At 44.6% G+C, this 24,283-nt stretch overlaps 1 protein-coding gene across 4 annotated transcripts in view; it reads right to left on the minus strand.

Moving 5' to 3' along the window:
- Window positions 1-24,283, minus strand: part of emid1 (EMI domain containing 1) — a 180,194-nt gene that overhangs the window by 37,343 nt on the left and 118,568 nt on the right. For all 4 annotated transcript variants that reach the window (XM_066689177.1, XM_066689175.1, XM_066689176.1 and 1 more), the window contains exons 8-9: window positions 21,312-21,419; window positions 2,731-2,862 (exon numbers count right to left, since the gene is read on the minus strand). In XM_066689177.1, the coding sequence (XP_066545274.1) occupies window positions 2,731-2,862; window positions 21,312-21,419 (240 nt within the window). The remainder of the gene's footprint in view (window positions 1-2,730; window positions 2,863-21,311; window positions 21,420-24,283) is intronic.

The raw sequence follows: 24,283 nt of genomic DNA on the forward strand, positions 1-24,283 counted from the left end.
ATTTTGTGCATTTCACCTTCTACAGTGCACAATATAATTAAAAGATTCAAGGAATCCGGTCAAATCTCGGTGCAATAAAGGGCAAGGCCGAAAACCACTTCTGAATGCGCGTGATCTCCGATTCCTAAGACGTCAATGTCTTAAAAACTGTCATGACTCTGTAATGGATATCCTGACATGGGCTCTGGAATACTTCAGTAAACCTTTGTCAGTCAACACCATTCACTGCTGCATTCACAGATGCAAGTTAAGGCTTTACTATGCAAAGCAGAAGCCATACATCAACACTGTCCAGAAGCGCTGCTGACTTCTCTTGGCTCGGTCTCATCTGAGATAGACAGTAGCACAGTGGAATCGTGTTTTGTGGTCTGACGAGTCAACATTTCAAATAGTTTTGGCCAAAGAGGAAAAGGACCATCCAAGCTGTTATCAGCTTCAGGTCCAAAAGCCAGCGTCTCTCATGGTATGGGGGTGTGTCAGTGACCATGGCATGGGTAACTTGAACATCTGTGATGGCACCATTAATGCAGAAAGATATGTACACATTTTGGAGCAACATATGCTGCCATCCAGACTTTGTCTTTTCCAGGGATGTTCCTGCATTTTCCAGCAGGACAACGCCAAACCACATTCTGCACGGATTACAAGCACATGGTTGCGTAAGCAGAGAGCGTGGGTACTAGCATGGCCTGCCTGCAGTCCTGACCTGTCTCCGACTGAGAATGTGTGGAGCAGTATGAAGCGCAAAATAAGGCAAAGAAGGCCCCGTACAGTTTGCGCAGCTGAAGAAATGCATAATGGATGAATGGGGGAAAATTACACTTGCTAAACTTAACCAACTGGTGTCTTCAGTGCCCAAATGCTTAATAAGAAAAGATGATGTTACACAGTGGTAAACTCCAACTTTTTTGGAGTGTGTTGCAGTCATCAGATTTGACATGAGTGTATATTTTCAAAAATAAATTAAATCCACAAAGTAAAAGATCAAATAATGTGTTAATAATGTGTTTTCAATATAGTACAGAGTGAATTGAATTTTCAAATGACTCTTTTTGTTTGTTTTTTGCATTTTCCATACTGTCCTAACTTTTTTGAAATTGGGGTTGTACAGACTGGTTCCTAAACGCCATCCTGACTGCTAACAAAAGCCTTGGAACATAACACTTCAGAGTCCCACAATGCATGTTTTGTTTACAGTGCTCGTCTCTCTTACTTGGGAAGAGATCTCTGTGACCAGAGGCAATCTGTCTCTTGGGAATACAAACTGCACTTGCTTTGAGGGGTTTGGTGTAGGTGGGGGGACACTACACATCTGGACAAACAGGCAGTCATTTCACAGGGCAAGACACTTGGGAAAACTGTAAACGAAAGCACAACATGAAATGTTTAATTCTAGTTCAATTAAACTTGATTTTTTTAAATCTATTATTATTCATTTCTTATTCTTAGCAGCCTTTAAAACTTAACAGCAGTTAAAATGTTAATATATAATAAATTCTTTGACATTGTTTTTGTTTAATTCCTAGCAAGAAGCAAAATGTGGTTGTATTCATGAAATAGCCTCTTATTTATATAAACACCTTTACTCTCAATTTTATTCTTCAGATGTATTAGAAAAATACAGGATTACTTTGAACATTTTTCAGATTTGAGTAGAATACAAGATGCCCAGGTATCCAGTGTTTAACACTGGTGAAATTCACTCTTTCTACCAGAACTAATACAGCTAAATTACATCTAAAAAGCACACAGTGTTTATACATTACATTACATTATTTGTCATTTAGCAGAAGCTCTTATCCAGGGGGCGACTTACATTTATACCCGTTTATACTGCCTCTGCTTTTTTTCAAACTCCCACTGATTACAGAAGTGCCTCAACTGTGGGATTCATAGAAACTATTTCCCGAATGATCCCTGATTGCTCACAGTCCTCTCCTATCAGCCGGGGAAAGAATATATAAATGTAAAACAAAAAGGAAATTAGTTTCATTCGAGGATGATGAGGACATCTCTGAAACGAACAGGTAACGAATGAAACCTGCACCTGCAAAATCTGTCTCACATTGAGATCTCTTAGAGTTGGTCCCTAATAAAGAGAATGCATACTAGAAATGGAGTGGATCCTGAAGTCCTTTTGTCCTTTTCTCCACAGCTGTTGACTTCTGAACATCTGGAAGTTATTAAGTGATGTAAGATGTATTTATTCAAAACATTTAATCTGTGGATGGTTCATCTTCTGTGGATGAGATGTCTGTCAAACTTTTGTTAATCATCTAAATGAAAGTCATGGTTTTACCCCACTTTAGTGTTTTTACTGATATTCCATAGTGGTTGTGATGTTGGGAGTCCCATTTCCATTAACAGAGAAGCCCCTGGCAGGAGAGGTGGCAGCTCCCAAGACTGCCCTGCCAATGGCTTTTACACATCCTGCACTGAACGGACCACCCAGTGGGTTAGATCTACTCAGACTTCCTTTGCATAAATCCTTTGATTGTTATTTGAAAGATTACCTTTGAAGGTGCCCAGTCATGAGAAACTGCTTTTGTGTTATGAGGTAATTTCCCTTCCTGGGCTAGGTTGAGACCACCTGTGACAGCCTCACAAAGTTACAGTTTGGTGAATTAATACACATCACACCCAATAAACTGCTTAAACATTAACTCAATTCCCTGAAATGCACCTACTTGAGCTGAGGAGTGTATACATTAGGTGGTGAGGATGACTTACCATGGTCCCTTGGGTAACCCAGGTCTGGTATTCTGGTGCTGGCTAGAGGTCCAGGGGGGCCAGGGGGACCAGGGGGGCCATGGAAACCTCTCTCACCTGGGAGGCCTGGTGGACCTTGAGGTCCCTGGGGCCCTACAAGAACAACAGCAACATATTAGATAAGGTTGGAGGGATAGTGTCCACAACAGAACCTTTTCTGAAGGGGTAGATAAGAACTGGATATTCCTAATTCTTAATGCAGGTCCTTCCCATAACCAGCAACTTTGTATGCTTTTTATGAACAAATGATCAACTAATCAAGCTGGTTGTACTACAAACCCACAACTAAATTAACTGGAATTTCATGTATTTGAACCCCTATGTTTTACAGTAAGCATCAATGGGAACAAACAGGAATACAACATATGTGGTTCATTGTCCTTTATCATAAGCAAATCTTCTTATGATTAGGCTTTCTATTAGGATCCTATCCAGTCTATTTTTCCCAAACTTTCAGCTTCTACCACGTTGCTGGGGAGTTTGTTCCAGATTGTCACAACTCTCTGCGTAAAGAAGTGTTTCCTGTTTTCCATTTTGAATGCCTTGAAGCCCAATTTCCATGTGTGTCCCTGCTGATCTGGAAAAGCTCCTCTGGTTTGATGTGGTCTATGCCTTTCATGATTTTGAAGACTTGGATCAAGTCTCCTCTGTTCCAGGGTGAAAAGGTTCAGTTCCCTCAGTCTCTCCGAGTAGGACATTCCCTTCAGACCTGGAATAAGTCTGGTTACTCTCCTCTGAACTGCCTCTAGAGCAGCGATATCCTTCTTGAAGTGTGGTGCCCAGAACTGTACACAGTATTGCAGATGAGGTCTAACTAGTGCATTGTACAGTCTTAACATTACTTACCTTGTTTTCAATTCTACACTTTTGACAATATACCCTAACATTCTGTTTGCCTTTTTTTATTGCTTCCCCACATTGTTTGGATGGAAAAAATGAGGATTCCACATAGACTCCTAGGTCTTTCTCATGCGTTACTTTATCTACTTCTATTCTTCCATAGTGTAATTATAGTGGATATTTTTGTTACCTGCGTGTATTACCTTGCACTTGTCCACACTGAATTTCATCTGCCAGGTGTCGGCCCACAACTGAATATTAGTCCCTTTGAATAGCCTGTGCTGCCGAGATTGTATCTGCTGAGCCACCTATTTTAGTATCATCTGCAAATTTGACAGGTTTGCTGACTATCCCAGAGTCCAGATCATTAATATAGATTAGAAAAAGCAAAGGCCCTAGTACTGATCCCTGTGGAACTCCACTAACAACCTCACTCCAGTTAGAAGCAACTCCTCTAATCGACACCCTCTGTTTCCTATACATCAACCAGTTCATAATCCATCTACTTACATTACCCTGAATGCCTACAGCTTCCAATTTGAAGATCAGTCTTTGGTGTGGAACCTTATCAAAAGCTTTCTGAAAATCTAAGTATATCATATCATATGCTTTCAAGTGATCTACAGCTGCAGTTGCATGTAAAAAAAAATTGAATAGATTAGTAAGACATGATCTGCCTCATCCAAACCCATGTTGACTATCTCCAAGAATATGGTTTTCATTAAGATGCTCCTCTATTTTCTGACTAATATTTTTTTTCCAACATTTTACAAGTAATGCAGGTAAGACTGACTGGTCTGTAATTTTCTGGCTCAGTTTTGTCCCCTTTCTTGTTGATTGGTATGACATTTGCTGTCTTCCAGTCAGTTGGAAGGTTCCTTGCCTGTGACAGCCAGAGCTGGCAGCGTGCTGCCACAGTGGCTGCCAAGGCGTACCCAGTTGCCCTTACGCAGTGACACATCATGGTGACCAGCAGGTCAGCCACCACCGCTATCTCTGCGATAGGGGCCAGGGCCTATGATGCAGTGGCTGTGTTCGGGGCCTCAGCCAGCTGGGCCAGGTAGAGGTCCCGTGCCGCTTGGGCTCCAGCCTCGTAGGCCCTTTTATAAACACTTTTTCATGAAATAAGCAAAACTGTAGGTTGAGGACTATTTTTCTCACATAGATATAACAACTGACGCACCTGGCTACTGAGGAAAGAGGAAATGTATTTTTAACTGTGACGTCTCTCCAATAGCACATCCTCAGGGGGTCCATGTGGGGCAAGGTGTTGTGATGCACTGAGTTTTGGGTTCAGTGGGGCAGCTCATAGGCTTCCTTGCTCAGGAAACAGATACCCATTACTCGGCCATAAAGGAAATAACAGGAATGCCAATCAAGATCTGTGCTTAGTGTTCTATCTTTGCCTTTTCAGAAATCACAAGCCGGACTGATTTTTGTTCTTTGCTTCAACCATCCTCTTTAGCTGCATATGCATTTGGTGTTTTTGTTTATGTGAATCTTGACAGTGCACAAAAACAAAACATTTCATATAGATGAAATATTATGGATTCAAGAATGCCCTGACTAGAAGAGCAACATGTAAATTTGCAAACATAAGGAATACGTAAGTAAACTGAGCTTTTACACTTCAAATTGAATTTATATGCGGTTTCATTGAAGGTTGTTATGATTTACTGAGTCCTGTTTGTGGGAGCATATCTTGATAATCTCTGAATATTAATTACCCAGCAGCAAGGTTAGACAGAGTGCAAGAGGTTAAGGGTGTCACACTACATTCACTACACAACTGTGGGGGGCAAGGAGAGCAGTGTTCCTCAGTCCTCAGTTGTCGATGCACCAACATTTCGCAAGTGGTATGATACCTCATACAAAACATTTTTATATCAAAGTTGCCTATAGGCCTATAATATATATATATATAATAGACTGTGTGTGTATATATATATACACACACAGTCTATTATATATATATATATATATATATATATATATATATATATATATATATATATATATATATATATATATATATAATAGACTGTGTGTGTATATATATATATACACACACACTGTCTATTATTATTATTATTATTATTATTATTATTATTATTATTATATGATAGTGTGCTGTGGTTGTTTTCCTTGTTTCAGGATTTTTTTTTCATAGCACAGGGGCAGAACATTGGGTGTAAATCCATGGCCCAGCTGCTAAACACAGCCTTTTGCTCACCAGTCTGTCCTGAACGATCTCGCTCGTGTGAGGGGGTCCTCCACTGACATAACTTGCCTTGCAGGCCACAGCTGCAACTGTAGGAGATCTCACTCTCTCAGCCCCATCTTCAACCTCAGTGCTCTCCAGCATCTCAGTCAGCGCAGTGCATGGTGCACTTGTTTCCCCGGTGCATCAGTGCGGCTAGGCCTGCAAGGCTCATGTGATGCTCTTGTTTTCCTGCATGGCTACCTGGTGCAGTGAGGTCTGGGGGGGTAAGGGGGGGGGGGGTATGGGTATGGTGCTGGTGAAGTGAGGTCCGGGGGGAGGGGGAAATCTATTGTGCCAAACCCCTAAATTCCCCCAAGTTCAAAATAATATCCCTCAACATTTCCCCCATACGAATGTTGCCCCCAGATTTCCCCCTGGGCTCTTAAAAATCCCCCGATCTGGCAACAGTCTTCCCCAACTCCACCCCCCCTGGACCGCACTTCGTTACCTTTCACCCCCTCCAGACAAGGGGGGGGCTTTTTTATGGGGCCCCTGCCCATCAAAATGTCTGTGCACGGTACTGTTGATTAGTATTGTACACAGTTATGACAGCGATTTGGAAGAGGAAGAGGCAGACGTTTATCACGAGAATGTAAATGTGAATGGGTGAAGCTACAGATTAAGTTGCTTCTAGTTAATTTCAGATTACAGAATTCACACAAAAGAAAACCACTAAGATTAAGAAATACACAGAAGTAGTAGCCCGAGATGTATTCAATATGGCAAACCCGACCGGCAAAGGAGAAAGAACACATCTGCACAGTTGAACACACGTGTTTACAATCAATGCAAAGTAAGCAATATACATTTATTATTATTATTGTTATGAATAAATATTACTGGTAGTAATAATGCCAACAACAATAATAATCAGTACATTTGAAAATGCTTTTATATTTATTCAAAACACAAGCCGACCACCCAATTTGTTTTGTTTTTGTTGTTTTGCTGTGTAATTCTGACGAGCTTCTAGAGAGGTGTGCTTCTTGCAAAACTGATGATAGCTCTTGAACAATTATTTGTAAACTATTAGTTTTTTTGTATTTTAAAAAGAACATTTTGTGGACTTTTTTTATTTAAGTGTTTATAAGCCAGGTACATTTTGAAAACAACATTGTTTTGACAAACAAAATAGTGTTGGTATAACTTAGGTTTCATTTCTTTGCTAATGCACATTTCTGTATTCATTCCAAAAATAAATGAATTATAGAAAGAACTAAAAACGTAATGTCTTATGTTTCTTGTGATGATAGGTTTCATATGATCATTATATTTATTTATGTAAAATTAAGTAATATTTCTTAAAATCACAGCAGTCATGTCGATGTTCTACAATGGTAAAATAAAGTGTTTACCTTTATGGTAAAGCTATGCATAATCTGCAGTACCACATCTGTATAGGGGATCTGCAAATTGACCGGAAGACAAGGAAGACAAGACCAATCAATGTCACCTGCATTACTTGTAAAATGTTGGAGAAAATTATTAGACAGAAAATAGAGGAACATCTTCATGAAAAAAATATTCTTGGAGATAGTCAACATGGGTTTGGATGAGGCAGATCATGTCTTACTAATCTATTCATTTTTTTTTTACATGCAACTGCAGCTGTAGATCACGTGAAAGCATATGATATGATATACTTAGATTTTCAAAAAGCTTTTGATCAGGTTCTACACCAAAGACTGATCTTCAAATTGGAAGCTGTAGGCATTCAGGGTAATGTAAGTAGATGGATTATGAACTGGTTGATGTATAGGAAACAGAGGGTGTCGATTAGAGGAGTTGCTTCTAACTGGAGTGAGGTTGTTAGTGGAGTTCCACAGGGATCAGTATAAAATATTCAGTTGTGGGCCGACACCTGGCAGATGAAATTCAATGTGGACAAGTGCAAGGCAATACATGCAGGTAACACAAATGTCCACTATAATTACACTATGGGAGGAATAGGAGTAGATGAAGTAACGCATGAGAAAGACCTAGGAGTCTATGTGGACTCCTAACTTTCTCCATCCAAACAATGTGGGAGACACTTCTTCACACTGAGAGTTGTTACAATCTGGAACAAACTCCCCAGCAATGTGGTTGAAGCTGACAATTTGGGAACATTCAAAAATAGACTAGATAGGATCCTTGGATCACTTAGTTACTAATGGACACCAAACGAGCATGATGGGTCGAATGGCCTCCTCTCATTTGTAAACCTTCTTATATTCTTATGTATGAGAGACTGATTCTGAATGCGTTTTTTAAAATAACATTTTATTATTACATTAGGTTACATAAGAAATGTAATCTGTAAAAAATGAAATGTAACAAATGTTTTTCAACAATACATATGCAAACCTTTCCAGGCTATGCTTTTGTCTTTTGTGCAGTATGGGGTTACAACAATCTATTACATATGCTTTTTGGACATTAATGATACAGCACTTACGAGACTTTAAAGTTGTTGTCACTGGTCAAAAAGGTCTCCGTGAAATATTCTCAAAATGAATCGTCCCTCCCCACCACCACTGCAAGCCCCACTTCACAATTACAGCACTACCAACCAAACCCACACAGGCAGCAGCTCAAACACCCCCTCTTCCCCAGCTCAACCTCATGTGCCTTCCGCCCCTGTGATGTCAGAGGGGAGCTCATCTGATCGCTCCTCTCCAAGCAGGGGCAGCGAGTAGGGGACTTGGGAAGAGGATGCACTGTCTATTGGTCCTCGCCCAGACAGTGACACACTAACACCAGCCCCGCCTACCCTGGAGGAGGATGCACCCTCCTCGCACCAACTAGACACGGGGAGTTCCTGGTGGTCACGCAGTGAGTGGTAGACTGATTGCAGATCCCCTTGCCATAGGACCCTGGCTTTCACCAGGGCACTGGGTTCTATAGAGGCAGGCCTGACCGAATTTCTCCTGGTCAACTCAACCATTGCAGCTCTGGTCTCTTTGGCCCCCTGTCAGCAAAACTCACTGGAAGCCAGATGGCCTGCCTCTGAAACACAAAACAGCATCTCTCCCATTGGATTGTGACCAGTATTGCCATGGCCTTTGAGTCAGCTGGCACCCAGGTGCCTGAACACCTGGTGGCCCACTCAACTAGAAGCTAAATCATTGACCCTTTTTCAAGGTGCTGCTTTGAGCTGGGCCTCTTCGCACACATTTATTCGCTTCAATAGGTTGGATGTGACAGGACTGGCTCCCTCTATGGAGAATCCGGCTTCAGCTGAGCTTCAGTAGCTCTGTGAGGCACAGGCTCCTGGACTTTGTACTATCTACCTATCTGCTCCCATATGTCAGAGCATCCTGGTAGGTGTGCCTCAAATGGTGCTTGTATGAACTTCTCCCATTCCTGCCTGACTATGCCTCTTCAAACTGGTTCTGTAAATGTTACCCTATAGAGCTGAACTGACTCCAGGGCTTGTTCATGCACCTATGTAGGTGCTGTTGCTTTGCCTAAGCCGCCCTGTACATAGTTAGTTTGTTTTTCAAGAGGCTATTCAGGTATGTCCTCTCTAGCCCGCTATACACAGTGAGGGAAAAAGTATTTGATCCCCTGCTGATTTTGTACGTTTGCCCACTAACAAAGAAATGATCAGTCTATAATTTTAATGGTAGGTGTATTTTAACAGTAAGACACAGAATAACAACAAAAACGCATTTCAAAAAAGTTATATATTGATTTGCATGTTAATGAGGGAAATAAGTATTTGATCCCCTATCAATCAGCAAGATTTCTGGCTCCCAGGTGTCTTTTATACAGGTAACGAGCTGAGATTAGGAGCACTCTCTTTGCCTCGGCAGAGTCCACACACTGCCCACTATGGTTCTCCGTCCAAGACCGCTCAGGAACCCTAGGGATCGACGCGCTAGCTCACAAGTGGCTGCGCTGTCTCCTTTACGCGTTCCCACCGTTCCCCCTTCTCCCGGTGGTCCTGGAGAAGGTCAGGAGAGAACGAGCGACAGTTCTGCTGATAGCCCCGCGGTGGCCTCGCAGATTCTGGTTCGCGGACCTGATCGCCCTCCTCCATGGAGAGCCTTGGCAGCTCCCAGTGAGAGCGGACTTATTGTCCCAGGTGCAGGGCACCCTTTGGCACCCCAATCCGGGCCTCCTCCAGCTCTGGGCCTGGCCCCTGAGCAGGAGCGATTGATTGCCTGGGGTCTGTCGGACGCGGTAGTTGCCACTATTCAGTCGGCGAGAGCTCCCTCTACGAGGTCACAGTATTCCTACCGCTGGCGGAAGTTTAGCACCTGGTGCCAAGACGGCGGTCAAGACCCAATTAATTGCCCCATCGGGGTCATATTGCAATTTCTACAAGAGCTGTTGGACCAGGGCAAGTCCCCGTCCACGCTCAAAGTGTATCTGGCGGCCATCTCGACATGTCATGTTCGGATTGATGGCGAGACTCCTGGGTCTCATTTTCTGGCTGTGCAGTTTCTGAAGGGAGCTCGACGGTTACGGCCTCCTCGAACCCTTTCACTGCCCGCATGGCGCCTTGATGTAGTGCTGGACGCACTTTCCCAAGCCCCATTTGAGCCACTGAACTCAGCTGAGCTGAAGTTTTTAAGAATGCGTTATTGCTGGCAATCACCTCTGCAAAGTGCGTGAGTGAGTTACACGCCCTGTCCGTACACCCACCGTGTGTCCGTTTTGCGGGAGATGGCTCCAGGGTCACGCTACGGTCTAACCCTGCATTCCTCCCAAAAGTGCTGTCTCCATTCCATGTCAACAGGCCTATTGAGTTGATGGCTTTCACCCTCCTCCCTTCGCTTCAGAGCAAGAAAGTCGGCTTCACCTGCTCTGACCTGTGTGGGCCCTCAGGTGCTATTTGGAACGCACTAAGGATATTTGGCGCTCAGACCAACTGTTTGTGTCTTATGGAGTGCGGACACAGGGCCAGGCGCTTTCAAAGCAGCGCCTCTTGCATTGGATTGTGGACACCATTACCATGGCCTACGAGTCTACCGGGACCCCAGTGCCTGATCACCTGGTGGCCCACTCGACTCGAGGCGTTGCCACATCGTGGGCCCTTTTTCAAGGTGCCCCCTTGGCAGACATTTGTGCGGCTGCAGCTCGGGCCTCGCCACTTACATTTGCCCGGTTCTATAGGTTGGATGTGACGGGACCGGTCCCTTCCATTGGGAACCCAGTTTTGGCTGTAGTCGAGCCCCAGTAGCCTGCAGGCTCTGTCTCCTGCCTTCTCCCAGTCTGCCCCTGTAAGTGCATCCTGAGGGAGCTAGTGAACCGTGACTTTCCCTTCCACTGGACTATGCCTTCCAGTCGAGCACCCATGCGAGCTGCTCCTGGAAGTACAGACAGCCCTGTTGATGTGTCCCGGTTCTTGTTGTGCGGCCTACAGGTATGTTGCCTTAAGAGGTCGCCCTGTATATAGTTCATTCATTGTAATTGTGTTGTGGTGGTGCATGCGTTTGGCCTGTACCCCGCTCTGTGTATTGGTCAGCAGGTCTGTGGCCCGCTCTGGCTGTATTATGCCATAGAGCAGGGGACCGCTGCTGTTGTCCTCCAGCGGAGGGCACTTGAGTTCTCCAGTGCCCCGCTGTGTACATAGTTCATTATTCGCACGGTAGAGCTGTAGTTGTCCTGCGTTAGCTGCGCTATTCGACAGGTGTCAACTGCTCCTGTGTTCCACGTGTGGCGCATGAGCCAGCTCCTGCACCCCGTGATGTATATATGTGTATATATGTATTATGTGTTAAACAGCAGGACTGTGGCTCCATTCTAAAATTGTAGAATGGAGTTTACTGCCGCTGTTCCCAGCTGTTGGCACTTGAGTTCGCTGCCTCGCTGTGTATATAGTTCCTTTGTTAACACAGTAGAGCTAATGTTGCCTTGCGTTAGCCGGTCTAACCAGCAGGCGTCAACTGCTCCTGTGTTCCATGGGTGGCGTATGACTTCGTTCCTGCGCCCCGTGGTGTATATAGTTAATTGTACGAAATTGTCAGCACAGTGGAGCTCTTCCACTCTGTACTGTTTAGTTGAGTTGGATGCTCTTGTGCTGCGCGCTGACAGCATGAAGGTCTTGCTGTCACGCGATATATATGTATTGTGTATTGTTTAGCTCGGCTACTCTGTTGACTAGCCAGCTATGTATTATATTGTATTTTTCTCATTGGGTCTGTGGCCTCGCTCCTATTGGATCAGGGGTCCACTGCCATGATATTGCGCGGAGGACGCACAAGTGCTTGATTCCCCGCGCCAGACATTGTGCAAGTAGATTACGGCCTCGCTCCTAGCTGCACTAGAAGAGCAGCCGGCCTTGCTCTTGTAAGCGGAAGGCGTAAGAGTTAACCTCTGTAGCCCCGCTTTGTATATGCTGATTGCAGACAATTTCCGGTAGAGCGTGACTACTGTCCTCGCTCCTGGGTGGCTCAGGTGCGGCCCTACGGGGCCCCTGAGGTTACTGTCTGGAGTTGTGTTGCCGAGATCCCCTAGCGGTGCACCTCGGGGCAGGCTCCCTTATCAGCTCGCTGCCTCCTCCCTTGCGACGGTTTTGTTATACAGTAACCCCTCCTCCTTGGGCAGTGCTTCCGACTTGAAAGATAACGATAGGTTGCGTATGCAACCCAGGTTATCTGAAAAAGGAAGCACTGCCCAAGAGTTGAAAGGTCGCGCGGGAGTCCAAGCTCCCGGCAAAAGAGGACGAACCTGCGCTGACGTCACATTTTATAGAACAGGAAGTGGGAAGTACCTGTTCTGAGTGACGAGCGCAGGGGCCAATGGCAGCTTTGATAGAGTGATGTTTCGATCGGGTTCCTGCGGAAGTGCGCAGAAGCCCCTCCCCCTTGGGCAGTGCTTCCTTTTTCAGATAACCTCGTTATTCTGTCTCTCACTGTTAAAATACACCTACCATTCAAATTATAGGCTGATCATTTCTTTGTCAGTGGGCAAACGTACAAAATCAGCAGGGGATCAAATACTTTTTTCCCTCACTGTATGTATATACTGTATATTGTAGCGGGTGTGCAGGCATGGTTGCATGTCACCCCGCTGTGTATAGTTGAAACACAGTAGAGCATGTGTCTCCCCACTCCTTGTGCTAGCTGAGCAGGTGGTGTCTGCTTCTGTGTTAATCAGATGAGCACAGGAGCCGGCATCCTGTTTTCCCACTTTGTATATAATTTGTTTGAATGAAACAAAGTATTGTGCAAAATGGTGTATTTGCTGTTGGCCTGATATTGTATAGTTCATTGACGGATTGGGAGTAGGGCAGACTTGGTCATACTCCTGCAATGTTGCTGCCCTACGTTATTGTAACGTGCAGGCCAGCACAGCTGAGCTTGCTGTGATGCTCCTTGTTATACAATAACCGCTCCCCCTTAGGTCAGTGTTCTCGAATTGAAAGATTACGATAGGTTGCATATGCAACCCCATTTATCTGAAAAAAAGAACACTACCCAAAGGTTGCAAGGTTGCTTGGGAGTTCAGACTCCTGGGAAAGAGGAAGTTACGGTTTCTGCATCACCATTTATACAAACTGGAAACAGAAAAGGACTGTTTGTGGTACACATGCACGGGCCTATTGACAGCTTTGATAGATTTTTTTTTCGTATGAGGTACCTTGGAAAACTGAATTAACCCCTCCCCCTCTGGGTAGTTTTCTCTTTTTCAAATACCCGGGGTTGCATTTTTTTTACCACCTCTAATGGAGTGCATGTACCTTGCCAAAGGAACGAACCTCCCACATCAAGATAGATTACATTAAGGCTTAAGTGCTTTTGTAAAGCATTTATTTTTTGTGACCTCAATGATCACCAGCACATACCTTTGATAAATAAAAAGTGACAATAGTCAATTGACAACTTTGATGGAATTTTATAGTGAGAGCCTATTCAGCTACCAACACAATGTATAGAGTGTAACACACACTGATTTAAGGAGAGTGTTTTGAAATAATAACTTGGTCTCTTCAGATTCTCCCAATATAAATCTCACAGAACACTACTGTGATGAACTGGAAAGTCTCATTAGGGGTAGATCACAGAAACCAACCTGTCATGCAACATTAGAAAGTGTGCTGCAGAAGGTAGGGCACAGTGTTTCTTAGGCCATCTATCAAAAGTATTGTAATCAATAGTCATTAAAGTGAGGGATAGTCATTAAAGATGACCCCTTTTAGACATATTGTGAAGAGATGTCTATGTACGTCCTATATATGTTTATCCCACCTTCTTGAAATGTCAATTGTTATCCAGTGTAACTCAACACTTTAAAATCACACTGCAAAGAGACAGATGAGGACACTGGCATTTTTTGTCTAGAAATAGTGTTCCCTTGAGATCCAAATGGTGGAACGACCTTCCCACCGAAGTCAAAACAACAGAGTCCTTGACCTCCTTCCGGCACTTACTCAAGACACATCTTTTCATACAGTACTTATAATATTAGTCCCTTACTCTCCTATAAGATAGCACTTTACAACAATTTACCATGCTTCTTGCGTCACTAATACTGTTTTATTGATTTCCCCTTGCTCCCCTTCCCGTAGCCCATGACTGTGACCTAACATCTTGACTGTTCTTAGGTTTTACTTACCAGGATGTAAGACCTCATTATTGTATTTACTTGTGTAAATTGGATTGCGTACATAGTATTATGCTTTGAATTGCTTGTATTATGTACATTTTAATTAGTAATTGTTTGATGCCTTGTACTGAACTGTATTATTGCACTTTGTATAAGGGTGTCTGCCAAAAAAAAAAAAAAAAAAAAAAAAGTAATAATAATAATAATACACAAGCTGAGGATCTCCAAGTCAACTGCACCCCACTCAAAGCCAAAAACACTTGGCCAATCCATCCCAACTCCTGGGAACTCCCAAATGCAGCTAACCACTGGCTGAAATGTATTTTCAATTGGAACCTTAACAGATCACTCTTGTGGTCTTGTTTTATTAGTAAACATATATAAATGTTACTGCTTGTGTGTTTTTCAAATCCTTCAGTTGGAATATAAATACAGTTAGGGCTTGCATAGTGTTTGTATATGTATAAACATCTCTGGGATTGTAGGCCCTCTGCTTTGCCTGGGGCCTAAACAGCACCACATGTGTTAGTGTATTAGATGTATATACAGACACCCTGTTAGGCTTTAATGCATATGCCTGACTGCTCCATTACAGAGTGAAGGAGAGATCTTTCATTCTTTCCTTCTAGGGTTCCAGGAGTCCAGCAGAGAGGAAATATTTCACGCAGCGAGAGACAGGTAATAACGACCTTGCAAACCCAGAACCACTACCGCGAGCAAGTTCATTATTGATACAGCCTGGGACCAGACACAAACACACCAGTATCTACATGCTGGGGTTTGGACACAGACATATTGACACAGCCTGTCAATCTCCAGAAAAACAACAGTGTTTTTGTTTAGAGAACCCTCCTCCACATCAAATTGGCTCTTTGAAAGAACATGCTGGCATTCTGCTTTTCGCTAAGAAGTAGAAGTAGAAAGTAGACATTCTGGTAGAGATAATTATATAGGGTGTTGCCAGATGAAAAAGAGCACCCCCCAACAACAATATATATATACACTCACCTAAAGGATTATTAGGAACACCATACTAATACTGTGTTTGACCCCCTTTCGCCTTCAGAACTGCCTTAATTCTGCGTGGCATTGATTCAACAAGGTGCTGAAAGCATTCTTTAGAAATGTTGGCCCATATTGATAGGATAGCATCTTGCAGTTGATGGAGATTTGTGGGATGCACATCCAGGGCACGAAGCTCCCGTTCCACCACATCCCAAAGATGCTCTATTGGGTTGAGATCTGGTGACTGTGGGGGCCAGTTTAGTACAGTGAACTCATTGTCACGTTCAAGAAACCAATTTGAAATGATTCGACCTTTGTGACATGGTGCATTATCCTGCTGGAAGTAGCCATCAGAGGATGGGTACATGGTGGTCATAAAGGGATGGACATGGTCAGAAACAATGCTCAGGTAGGCCGTGGCATTTAAACGATGCCCAATTGGCACTAAGGGGCCTAAAGTGTGCCAAGAAAACATCCCCCACACCATTACACCACCACCACCAGCCTGCACAGTGGTAACAAGGCATGATGGATCCATGTTCTCATTCTGTTTACGCCAAATCCTGACTCTACCATCTGAATGTCTCAACAGAAATCGAGACTCATCAGACCAGGCAACATTTTTCCAGTCTTCAACTGTCCAATTTTGGTGAGCTTGTGCAAATTGTAGCCTCTTTTTCCTATTTGTAGTGGAGATGAGTGGTACCCGGTGGGGTCTTCTGCTGTTGTAGCCCATCCGCCTCAAGGTTGTACGTGTTGTGGCTTCACAAATGCTTTGCTGCATACCTCGGTTGTAACGAGTGGTTATTTCAGTCAAAGTTGCTCTTCTATCAGCTTGAATCAGTCGGCCCATTCTCCTCTGACCTCTACCATCAACAAGGCATTTTCGCCCACAGGATTGCCGCATACTGGATGTTTTTCCCTTTTCACACCATTCTTTGTAAACCCTAGAAATGGTTGTGCGTGAAAATCCCAGTAACTGAGCAGATTGTGAAATACTCAGACCGGCCCGTCTGGCACCAACAACCATGCCACGCTCAAAATTGCTTAAATCACCTTTCTTTCCCATTCAGACATTCAGTTTGGAGTTCAGGAGATTGTCTTGACCAGGACCACACCCCTAAATGCATTGAAGCAACTGCCATGTGATTGGTTGGTTAGATAATTGCATTAATGAGAAATTGAACAGGTGTTCCTAATAATCCTTTAGGTGAGTGTATTTGCATCATGCTCTAGATCAGGGGTGTCAAACATACAGCCAACAGGCTGGATCTGGCCTAGGGATCCAGTCCGGCCCGACAGGTGATTTGAGAAAACAAAATAAAAATAAAAAAAACATCTAGCCAAGTTGAACTTGAAGATGTTATTATTATTTTATTATTATTTATTTATTGGCAGACGCCCTTATCCAAGGCGACTTGCAAAACATAAGAGCAATACAAAGTGCAAAAATACAGTAAAGTTCAAAGCATAATGCAATTTACAAATTCTAATTTACAGGACTTGTATTGTTTACGAAATATACAGTAAACAATACAAGTCCTAGATCCTAGATAGTAAAAGCTAGTAAGTGCAGGTAACATTAACAGCTAAGGGAATGAAGGCATAGGGGAAATCAAAATAAACAATGCAAGTACTGGTAATGCAAGCAAGGGGTATGTCAAAGCATTACATTGAATCAGTGCAATTTTACAGGATAATAAACTACTAGATGTTGTCCTCAAAGATCCTTTGAGCAGGCTTTCTCCATAATGAACTTCAACAAAGCCAAACTGCACTCTCGGCTAACACACAGCCATCTGAACGACATAATAAAAAACTGGTCCATGATGTTGACGTATTGGTTAGTGTCAGTAAGCAGCACATAAAAGTGAGTAGCTACATTTAATTTGGTCATTTTTCTGTGCAGAACAACATGCATTTGAGATTGATTGCTTTTGGGTGAGTAGACTACTACACTGTTGTATAGGCTACAATGCATAATATGCATAGCCTACTCTACTGTGAATAATGTGAGTAAAAATAAAATAAGCGAGTTTCCTACAGTAGATAATATGGAGGGATATCATTATCCATAATTATTGGAATAATTATCCAAGTCTGATCTGAGACATTGTTGAGTTTTTCCGGGACAGTCAGGGATTGTCCCGACAATTCTCTCACAATTGTTTAAATTTCCCAGTTTTTAGCTTTCCCTTGTTTAGACTCACTTAAACCCTTAAAAGTAGATAAGGCATGTTTTTATGTGATCGATCACATAACATTTTAATGGTAAACCATAATTACTGGTAAATATGTGAAATACAGTAAAGCTAGTATTGTATGCCCCCTGAGATTTCCAGTTGCCTGTGAAACCAATGTTAATGTGACGAATGACAGACAGATGTTCAAGTATTCTTGAAAAAGTAGCGATTAATACAACCAGTACCTGATCCATTGACAAGGTACAGAATCCCATACAAAAAATAAATAAATACAAATTGATGCCACACACGATGTTATAGATGTGTGATACATTTATTTAGCAACATTTATTGTAATTGATTACGCTTGTGTGGAGATTATCCAGGAAAAACACTGAATTTGTGAAAAACTGTTTGATTAAGTTATGGATCCCAGAGTGTTGTTGGCGTATTTATAAACATATTAGTTGTTATCTTTCAAGTCGGAAGCACTGTCCAAGGGGGAGGGGTTTCTGTGCACTGCCATAGGAACCTGATCGAAACGTCACTCCTGCGCTCGTCACTCAGAACAGGTCCCTTCCCACATCCTGTTCCATAAAACGTGACGTCAGCGCAGGTTCGGCCACTTTTGCCACTTCACTTGGACCGGGAACGTGAGCTCTCTGTGTCTTGTCTGTGCATTAGACCTTGTTATTATTGTTTTACAATAATTATTATTAGCTGTGCTGTCACCACCGTTTATTTCTGTGTCTAAATGTACTGTTAGTTATTATTATTGATAGCTCATCTGACTCTGTTCCATCTGCCCTCCAGGGCTCCGGTGTGCTTCAGTTTCAGTTTCGGCTACAAATAGCACACAAAATAATAGTCGTGTTTATATACTGCCTTATATATTCCAACTGCTTGCTGTGTTGGTGGTTCAGGTCTCTCAAGATGCACCCTTGCCGCAATCGAGCACGCCGGGTCACAGTTACTCCGGCGTGCTGAAAGGCATTCCGTTGGTGGTGGAGCCCTCACAATTTAACCCTCGGTGGCCTCACAGATTCTGGTTCGCTGACCTGATCGCCCTCCTCCACAGAGAGCCTTGGCAGCTCCCAGTGAGAGCGGACTTGTTGTCCCAGGTGCAGGGCATGCTTTGGCACCCCAATCCGGGCCTCCTCCAGCTCTGGGCCTGGCCCCCGAGTGGGAGCGACTGATTGCCTGGGGTCTGTCAGACGCGGTGGTAGCCACTATTCAGTCGGCAAGAGCTCCCTCTACGAGGTCGCAGTATTTCTACCGCTGGCAGATGTTTAGCACCTGGTGCCAAGACAGCAGTCAAGACCCAGTTAATTGCCCCATCGGGGTCATATTGCAATTTCTACAGGAGCTGTTGGACCAGGGCAAGTCCCCGTCCACGCTCAAAGTGTATCTGGCGGCCATCTCCGCATGTCATGTCCAGATTGATGGTGAGCCCCCTGGGTCTCATTCCCGTATGGCATCTAGATGTAGTGCTGGATGCACTTTCCCAAGCTCCATTTGAGCCACCGAACTCAGCTGAGCAGAAGCCTGGTGTCAGTTAAGACTGCGTTTTTGCTGGCAATCACCTCAATCACGCGTGAGTGAGTTACACGCCCTGTCCGTACACCCACCGTGTGTCCGTTTTGCGGGAGATGGCTCCAGGGTCACGCTACGGTCTAACCCTGCATTTCTCCCAAAAGTGTTCTCTCCATTCCATGTCAACAGGCCTATTGAGTTTATGGCTTTTCATCCTCCTCCCTTCGCTTCAGAGGAGGAGAGACGTCTGCACCTGTTATGCCCTGTGTGGGACCTTAGGTGCTACATGGACCGCACTAAGGACAGTAGGCACTTGGATCAATTATTTGTGTCTTGTGTAGCAGGGACACAGTTCCAGGTGCTCTCAAAACAGCATCTCTCCCATTGGATTGTGACCAGTATTGCCATGGCCTATGAGTCAGCTGGCGCCCAGGTGCCTGAACAATAGGTTGGATGTGACAAGACTGGCTCCCTCTATGGAGAACCCTATTTGGAACGAACTAAGGACATTTGGTGCTCAGACCAGCTGTTTGTGTCTTATGGAGCGCGGACACAGGGCCAGGCGCTTTCAAAGCAGCGCCTCTCGCATTGGATTGTGGACACCATTACCATGGCTGAACACCTGGTGGCCCACTCGACTCGAGGCGTTGCCACATCTTGGGCCTTTTTCAAGGCGCCCCCTTGTATGAGATCTAATTGTCAGCACAATACTAGTACACCCTGTACTATTCAGTTGAGTTGGATAGTCCTGTTCTGCGCACTGACAAGCATGAAGGTCTTGCTGTCACGCGATATGTACATATTGTATATTCTTGTTCAGCTCGGCTACTCTGCTGACTAGCCAGCTATGTATTCTGTTGCTTTTCATTGGGTCCGCTCCTATGGGATCAGGGGTCCACTGCCATGATATGCGCGGAGGCTGCACAAGTTGCTTGGTTGCCCGCACCAGATATTGTGCAAGTAGATTCTGCTTCTCTCCTAGCTGCACTAGTAGAGCATTATGAGTGGAGGGTGTAAGAGTTGACCTCTGTAGCCCCGCCTTATATAAGCTGATTCTAGACAGTTCCCGGTAAGAGCTTGACTACGGTCCTCACTCCTGGGTGGCTCAGGTGCGGCCCTACGGGGCCCCTGAGGTTACTATCTGGAGTTGTGTTGCCGAGGCCCCTAGCGGTACACCTCGGGGCAGGCTCCCTTATCAGCTCGCTGCCTCCTCCCTTGCAACGGCTTGGTTATACAGTAACCCCTTCCCCTTGGGCAGTGCTTCCGACTTGAAACAAAGATAAGTTGTGAATGCAACCCCGATTATCAGAAAAAGAAAGCACTGCCCAAGGGTTGCAAGGTTGCGTGGGAGTCCTGGCTCCCGGCAAAAGAGGATGAACCTGCGCTGACGTCATGTTTTATGGCACAGGATGTGGGAAGGGATCTGTTCTGAGCGACAAGCGCAGGGGCCAATGGCAGCTTTGATTGAAACGTCACTCTATCAGATTCCTACGGAAGTGCGCAGAAACCCCTCCCCCTTGGGCAGTTTCAGATAAAAGGGGTTGCATACGCAACCTATCGTTTTTCAGAATAAGTTCTGCCAGTTACAATCAGTGAGCTACATATAGGCTTCATAATGATATGCTAACACATGGCTATATATACACAGGACAGATTTAAGCAACACAAACATGCACTTTAAATACTGCAACACAGTTTAATTATCTCGCAGAGAAATAATAAAATATCTGTATTTTAACAAATACCATGTTTTTAAGTTGTGTAATGAGTTTTATAAATACTTTTTCAATATGTCCCATTGTGGTAATTATTCATGTTTTTCATTATCTATGTTACACATCCCTTTTGTTATTCCTTTCCTTTTCCATAGCCTACTTCTTTGCACTTACGTTGGTAGTTTATTTTCTCCAACAGCCCGATTTAATAAAATAAATTATATGTTATAGGTTTCTCTTTCCTCTGGGCTGGGGTCTTTTAATAAAAAAAATGATAGATTTCATGACATGACTGACAGACACAAGAAGCTCTTCACACTGGAATACATATGATAATTTTTCACTATTAATAATTTATAGCTTGCAGTGAACAGATTTGTGAGTGAAGTGTCTAAGGTGAATACCAACATACCTAAAAGACAAATGCCATTTACTCCAGAATGGGTTTCAACAGGGAGTGCTCACCTGGTGGTCCAGATGCTCCCCTTGATCCTGGGACACCTGATGGACCCCTCATCCCCACCTCGCCACTTGGTCCACTGGGGCCCGGCATCCCTCTGGATCCTGGCATGCCTGAAGAGAAAAGAGAAATGTACGATGCGCAGAATAAAGGCAACTTCTCAAGCTTTAGATCATAAGTCTTTATAATTTTAAAGGAATCTTATTAAAGCATTCCATTGGTCTAAAGCAATAATACAAATAATCAAAATGACAGTTGCTACTAAAATTAATAACATATTGAGTATGCTGCCTGTTAAAATCCCAAATACTTATTTTCTATATTTGTGTGGATTTCCTAACAACTTTCAACAACTAAACAAATTTCTATAGATAAACTAATACTGCCCAAGGAAAGTGGATACTTATCTCTGCCTAACATATATAATACAGCCTACATTACAAGACAAACAATTTATTGGTTTCATACTTGTTACGCATTCACCCCACACTTCCCCAGTGCGCTACCAGAGGTTGTCCTCTCCCAAATTCTAACCTTGACTCTCACATTCCTCAGCAACGTGTGCACTTCTCCAATTGACATTCCTTCACACTATGTGCACTTGCTCCTTCCTCCCTCTCCTGCATCATTGTCCCTTGCCTTCCTTTTGACCTGTCTCCTGCATTTCCTGCATTGCTGCTTTTGCCTGTGTACCGACCTTCCTGCTTGTTTAATAACCATGTCTACTGGATCTCCCTCTGGATTCTGCATGGTGGTTTCGACCCCATTCGCCCACTTCAAGGAAGTGTTTAATCAGCCGGCAGAGGGGAAGGACTCTGGGGAACAACTGCTTGCCCTGCTCCAGGGCACCTTGTCTGGGCAGACTATGCATTCCAGTTCTGCACCTTGGCCTACAGCAGTTGATGGGATAAGCGGGCAATTGTCACAGTGTTCCGACGGGGTCTGTGTCCGGATCTCCAATCGGAATTAGCCTGCCGTGATGATGTGCTCATTCAACTGATTGTCTGTCTGGACAACCTGATGACGACAAGACGGAGGTGTCTCCTGAGTGACTTCTCTTGCCCCCCAGCCAGACCCTCTCACTCTCCCAATCCCCTCTATGACCAGGAACCCATGCAGATTGGCTGCACCACCTGTCAGTGGAAGAAAGACAAAGAGGTGCTGCTGCATCCTTCTGTCTATTCTGTGGCTCTATTTGGCCCAGGGTTTCACAGCAGGATGATGTTCGCTTCTAACCCTAACACAATGTTGCTTCCAAGCCAGGTAGTTGTCGTGTCCTAAGTCTGTCAATCTCTACATTCTGGTAGATTCCAGGTCGGTAGGGAACTTCATCAATGACACCATCGTGACCTGACCTGGCATCCCTCTCTCCATGCATCCCTCCTCTCCGAGTGAATGTGGTGAACAACCAACCTATTGGTTCCGCTCAGGTTTCTCAGATGACCGTCCCCGTTGGCCTCCAAATTGGGCTTCTCCACACCCAACAGCTCGAGCTCCCCAGGGGCAGACATCATCCTCGGACTCGAAAACTGTGGTTTGCATATCATGACCCTACCATATCCTGGAAAAATACTGTCATGGAGTCCTCGCTGTTTCTTATGCTGCCTTTCCCTTCCATTCAGAGCAACCCACATCGAATGTCCTCTCCTTTCAGTGCCCTCTGAGATTCCTGCTGAATATAAGGACCTGGCAGCGGCCTTTAACAAATTCCACGCCTTACAACTCCCTCCGCATCGGCCATGAGATTGCGCAATCGATCTCCGGCCAGGAACATCTCCTGCCACGGGGTGCATCTACCCCACTGCAGTCGAGGTGGATGCCTCTGAGTCAGGGTTTGGAGCAATCCTCTCATAAAGGCAGGGGCACCCGACCAAGCTCTATCCCTGCACCTTCTATTCCAAGAAACTCGCAGCAACCAGATGCAACTTTGATATCAACAACAGGGAACTCCTACCGCTGAAACTTAGAATATAGCCGGTCTGCCAGATGACTGAATCTGCACCAGGCTCGCTGGGCTCTCTTCTTTACGCACTTTGACTTTACCATCACATACCACCCTGACACCAAGAACAGTAAGGCAGACGCTTTGTCTCAGATGTTTGACACCCACACCACACCAACCCCTACAGAACCCATTCTTTCACCCGCCTGTGTGGTGGCTCCCATCCAGTGGGACATCATGGATCAAATCAGGCAGGAAAACACTACAGATCCAGCCCCTCCTGAGTGCCCTGCGTCACGAACGTGTCTTCAACAGCTCCTTCACTGGCTTCACACGTCCCCTTCCTCAGGTCACCCTGGTCTCACTCCGGTACGAGCAAAGGGGGGGGTTGCTGATGGTGATTTTCTCTGGTAGAAGCAGGGGAGGGTCAAAAGATCCGGGGCTATTACTAGGAGATCCGGGGCTGAAGCCCCGGAAGCCCGCGTCTAACGACGCCGATGCTCTGGTCCCCATTCTTTGTCTGGGTCTACACGTCCTGCAGAGTCAAAGTACTCGCATCAACATCCTGCTGGCCTCCTGGAACTGCTATCTATCCCACACCAGCCTTGATCGCATATATCTCTGGACTTCGTCACCAACCTCCCCAACTCACAGGGTCACACCACAGTGCTCATGGTGGTGGATCGGTTTTCCAAAGCCTGCTGCTTCCTCCCATTGAAGCAATTTCCAACGTGTTGGAAATCGCCGAGGCCCTGTTCACTTATGTGTTTCGGGTCTGTGGGCTCCCTGAGGATGTTGTCTGACGGGGTTGCAATTCACTTGTGTCTGGTCTGCCGCCTTCCAGCTACTCAATATCAATGTCAGCCTTGCCTCTGGATACCATCCCCAATCTAATAGGCAAACGGAGCATCTGAACCAAGCCATTTCCTGTGCACCTACTGCAGCAACTCCCACCAGAACTGAAGCATATTCTTGACGTGGGCAGAGTACGCTCAAAATTCACTGATTGGCTACTCCACGGGCCTCACCCCATTT

The sequence above is a fragment of the Amia ocellicauda genome, chromosome 17 (assembly GCF_036373705.1).
Source record: "Amia ocellicauda isolate fAmiCal2 chromosome 17, fAmiCal2.hap1, whole genome shotgun sequence".
NCBI lineage: Eukaryota > Metazoa > Chordata > Actinopteri > Amiiformes > Amiidae > Amia > Amia ocellicauda.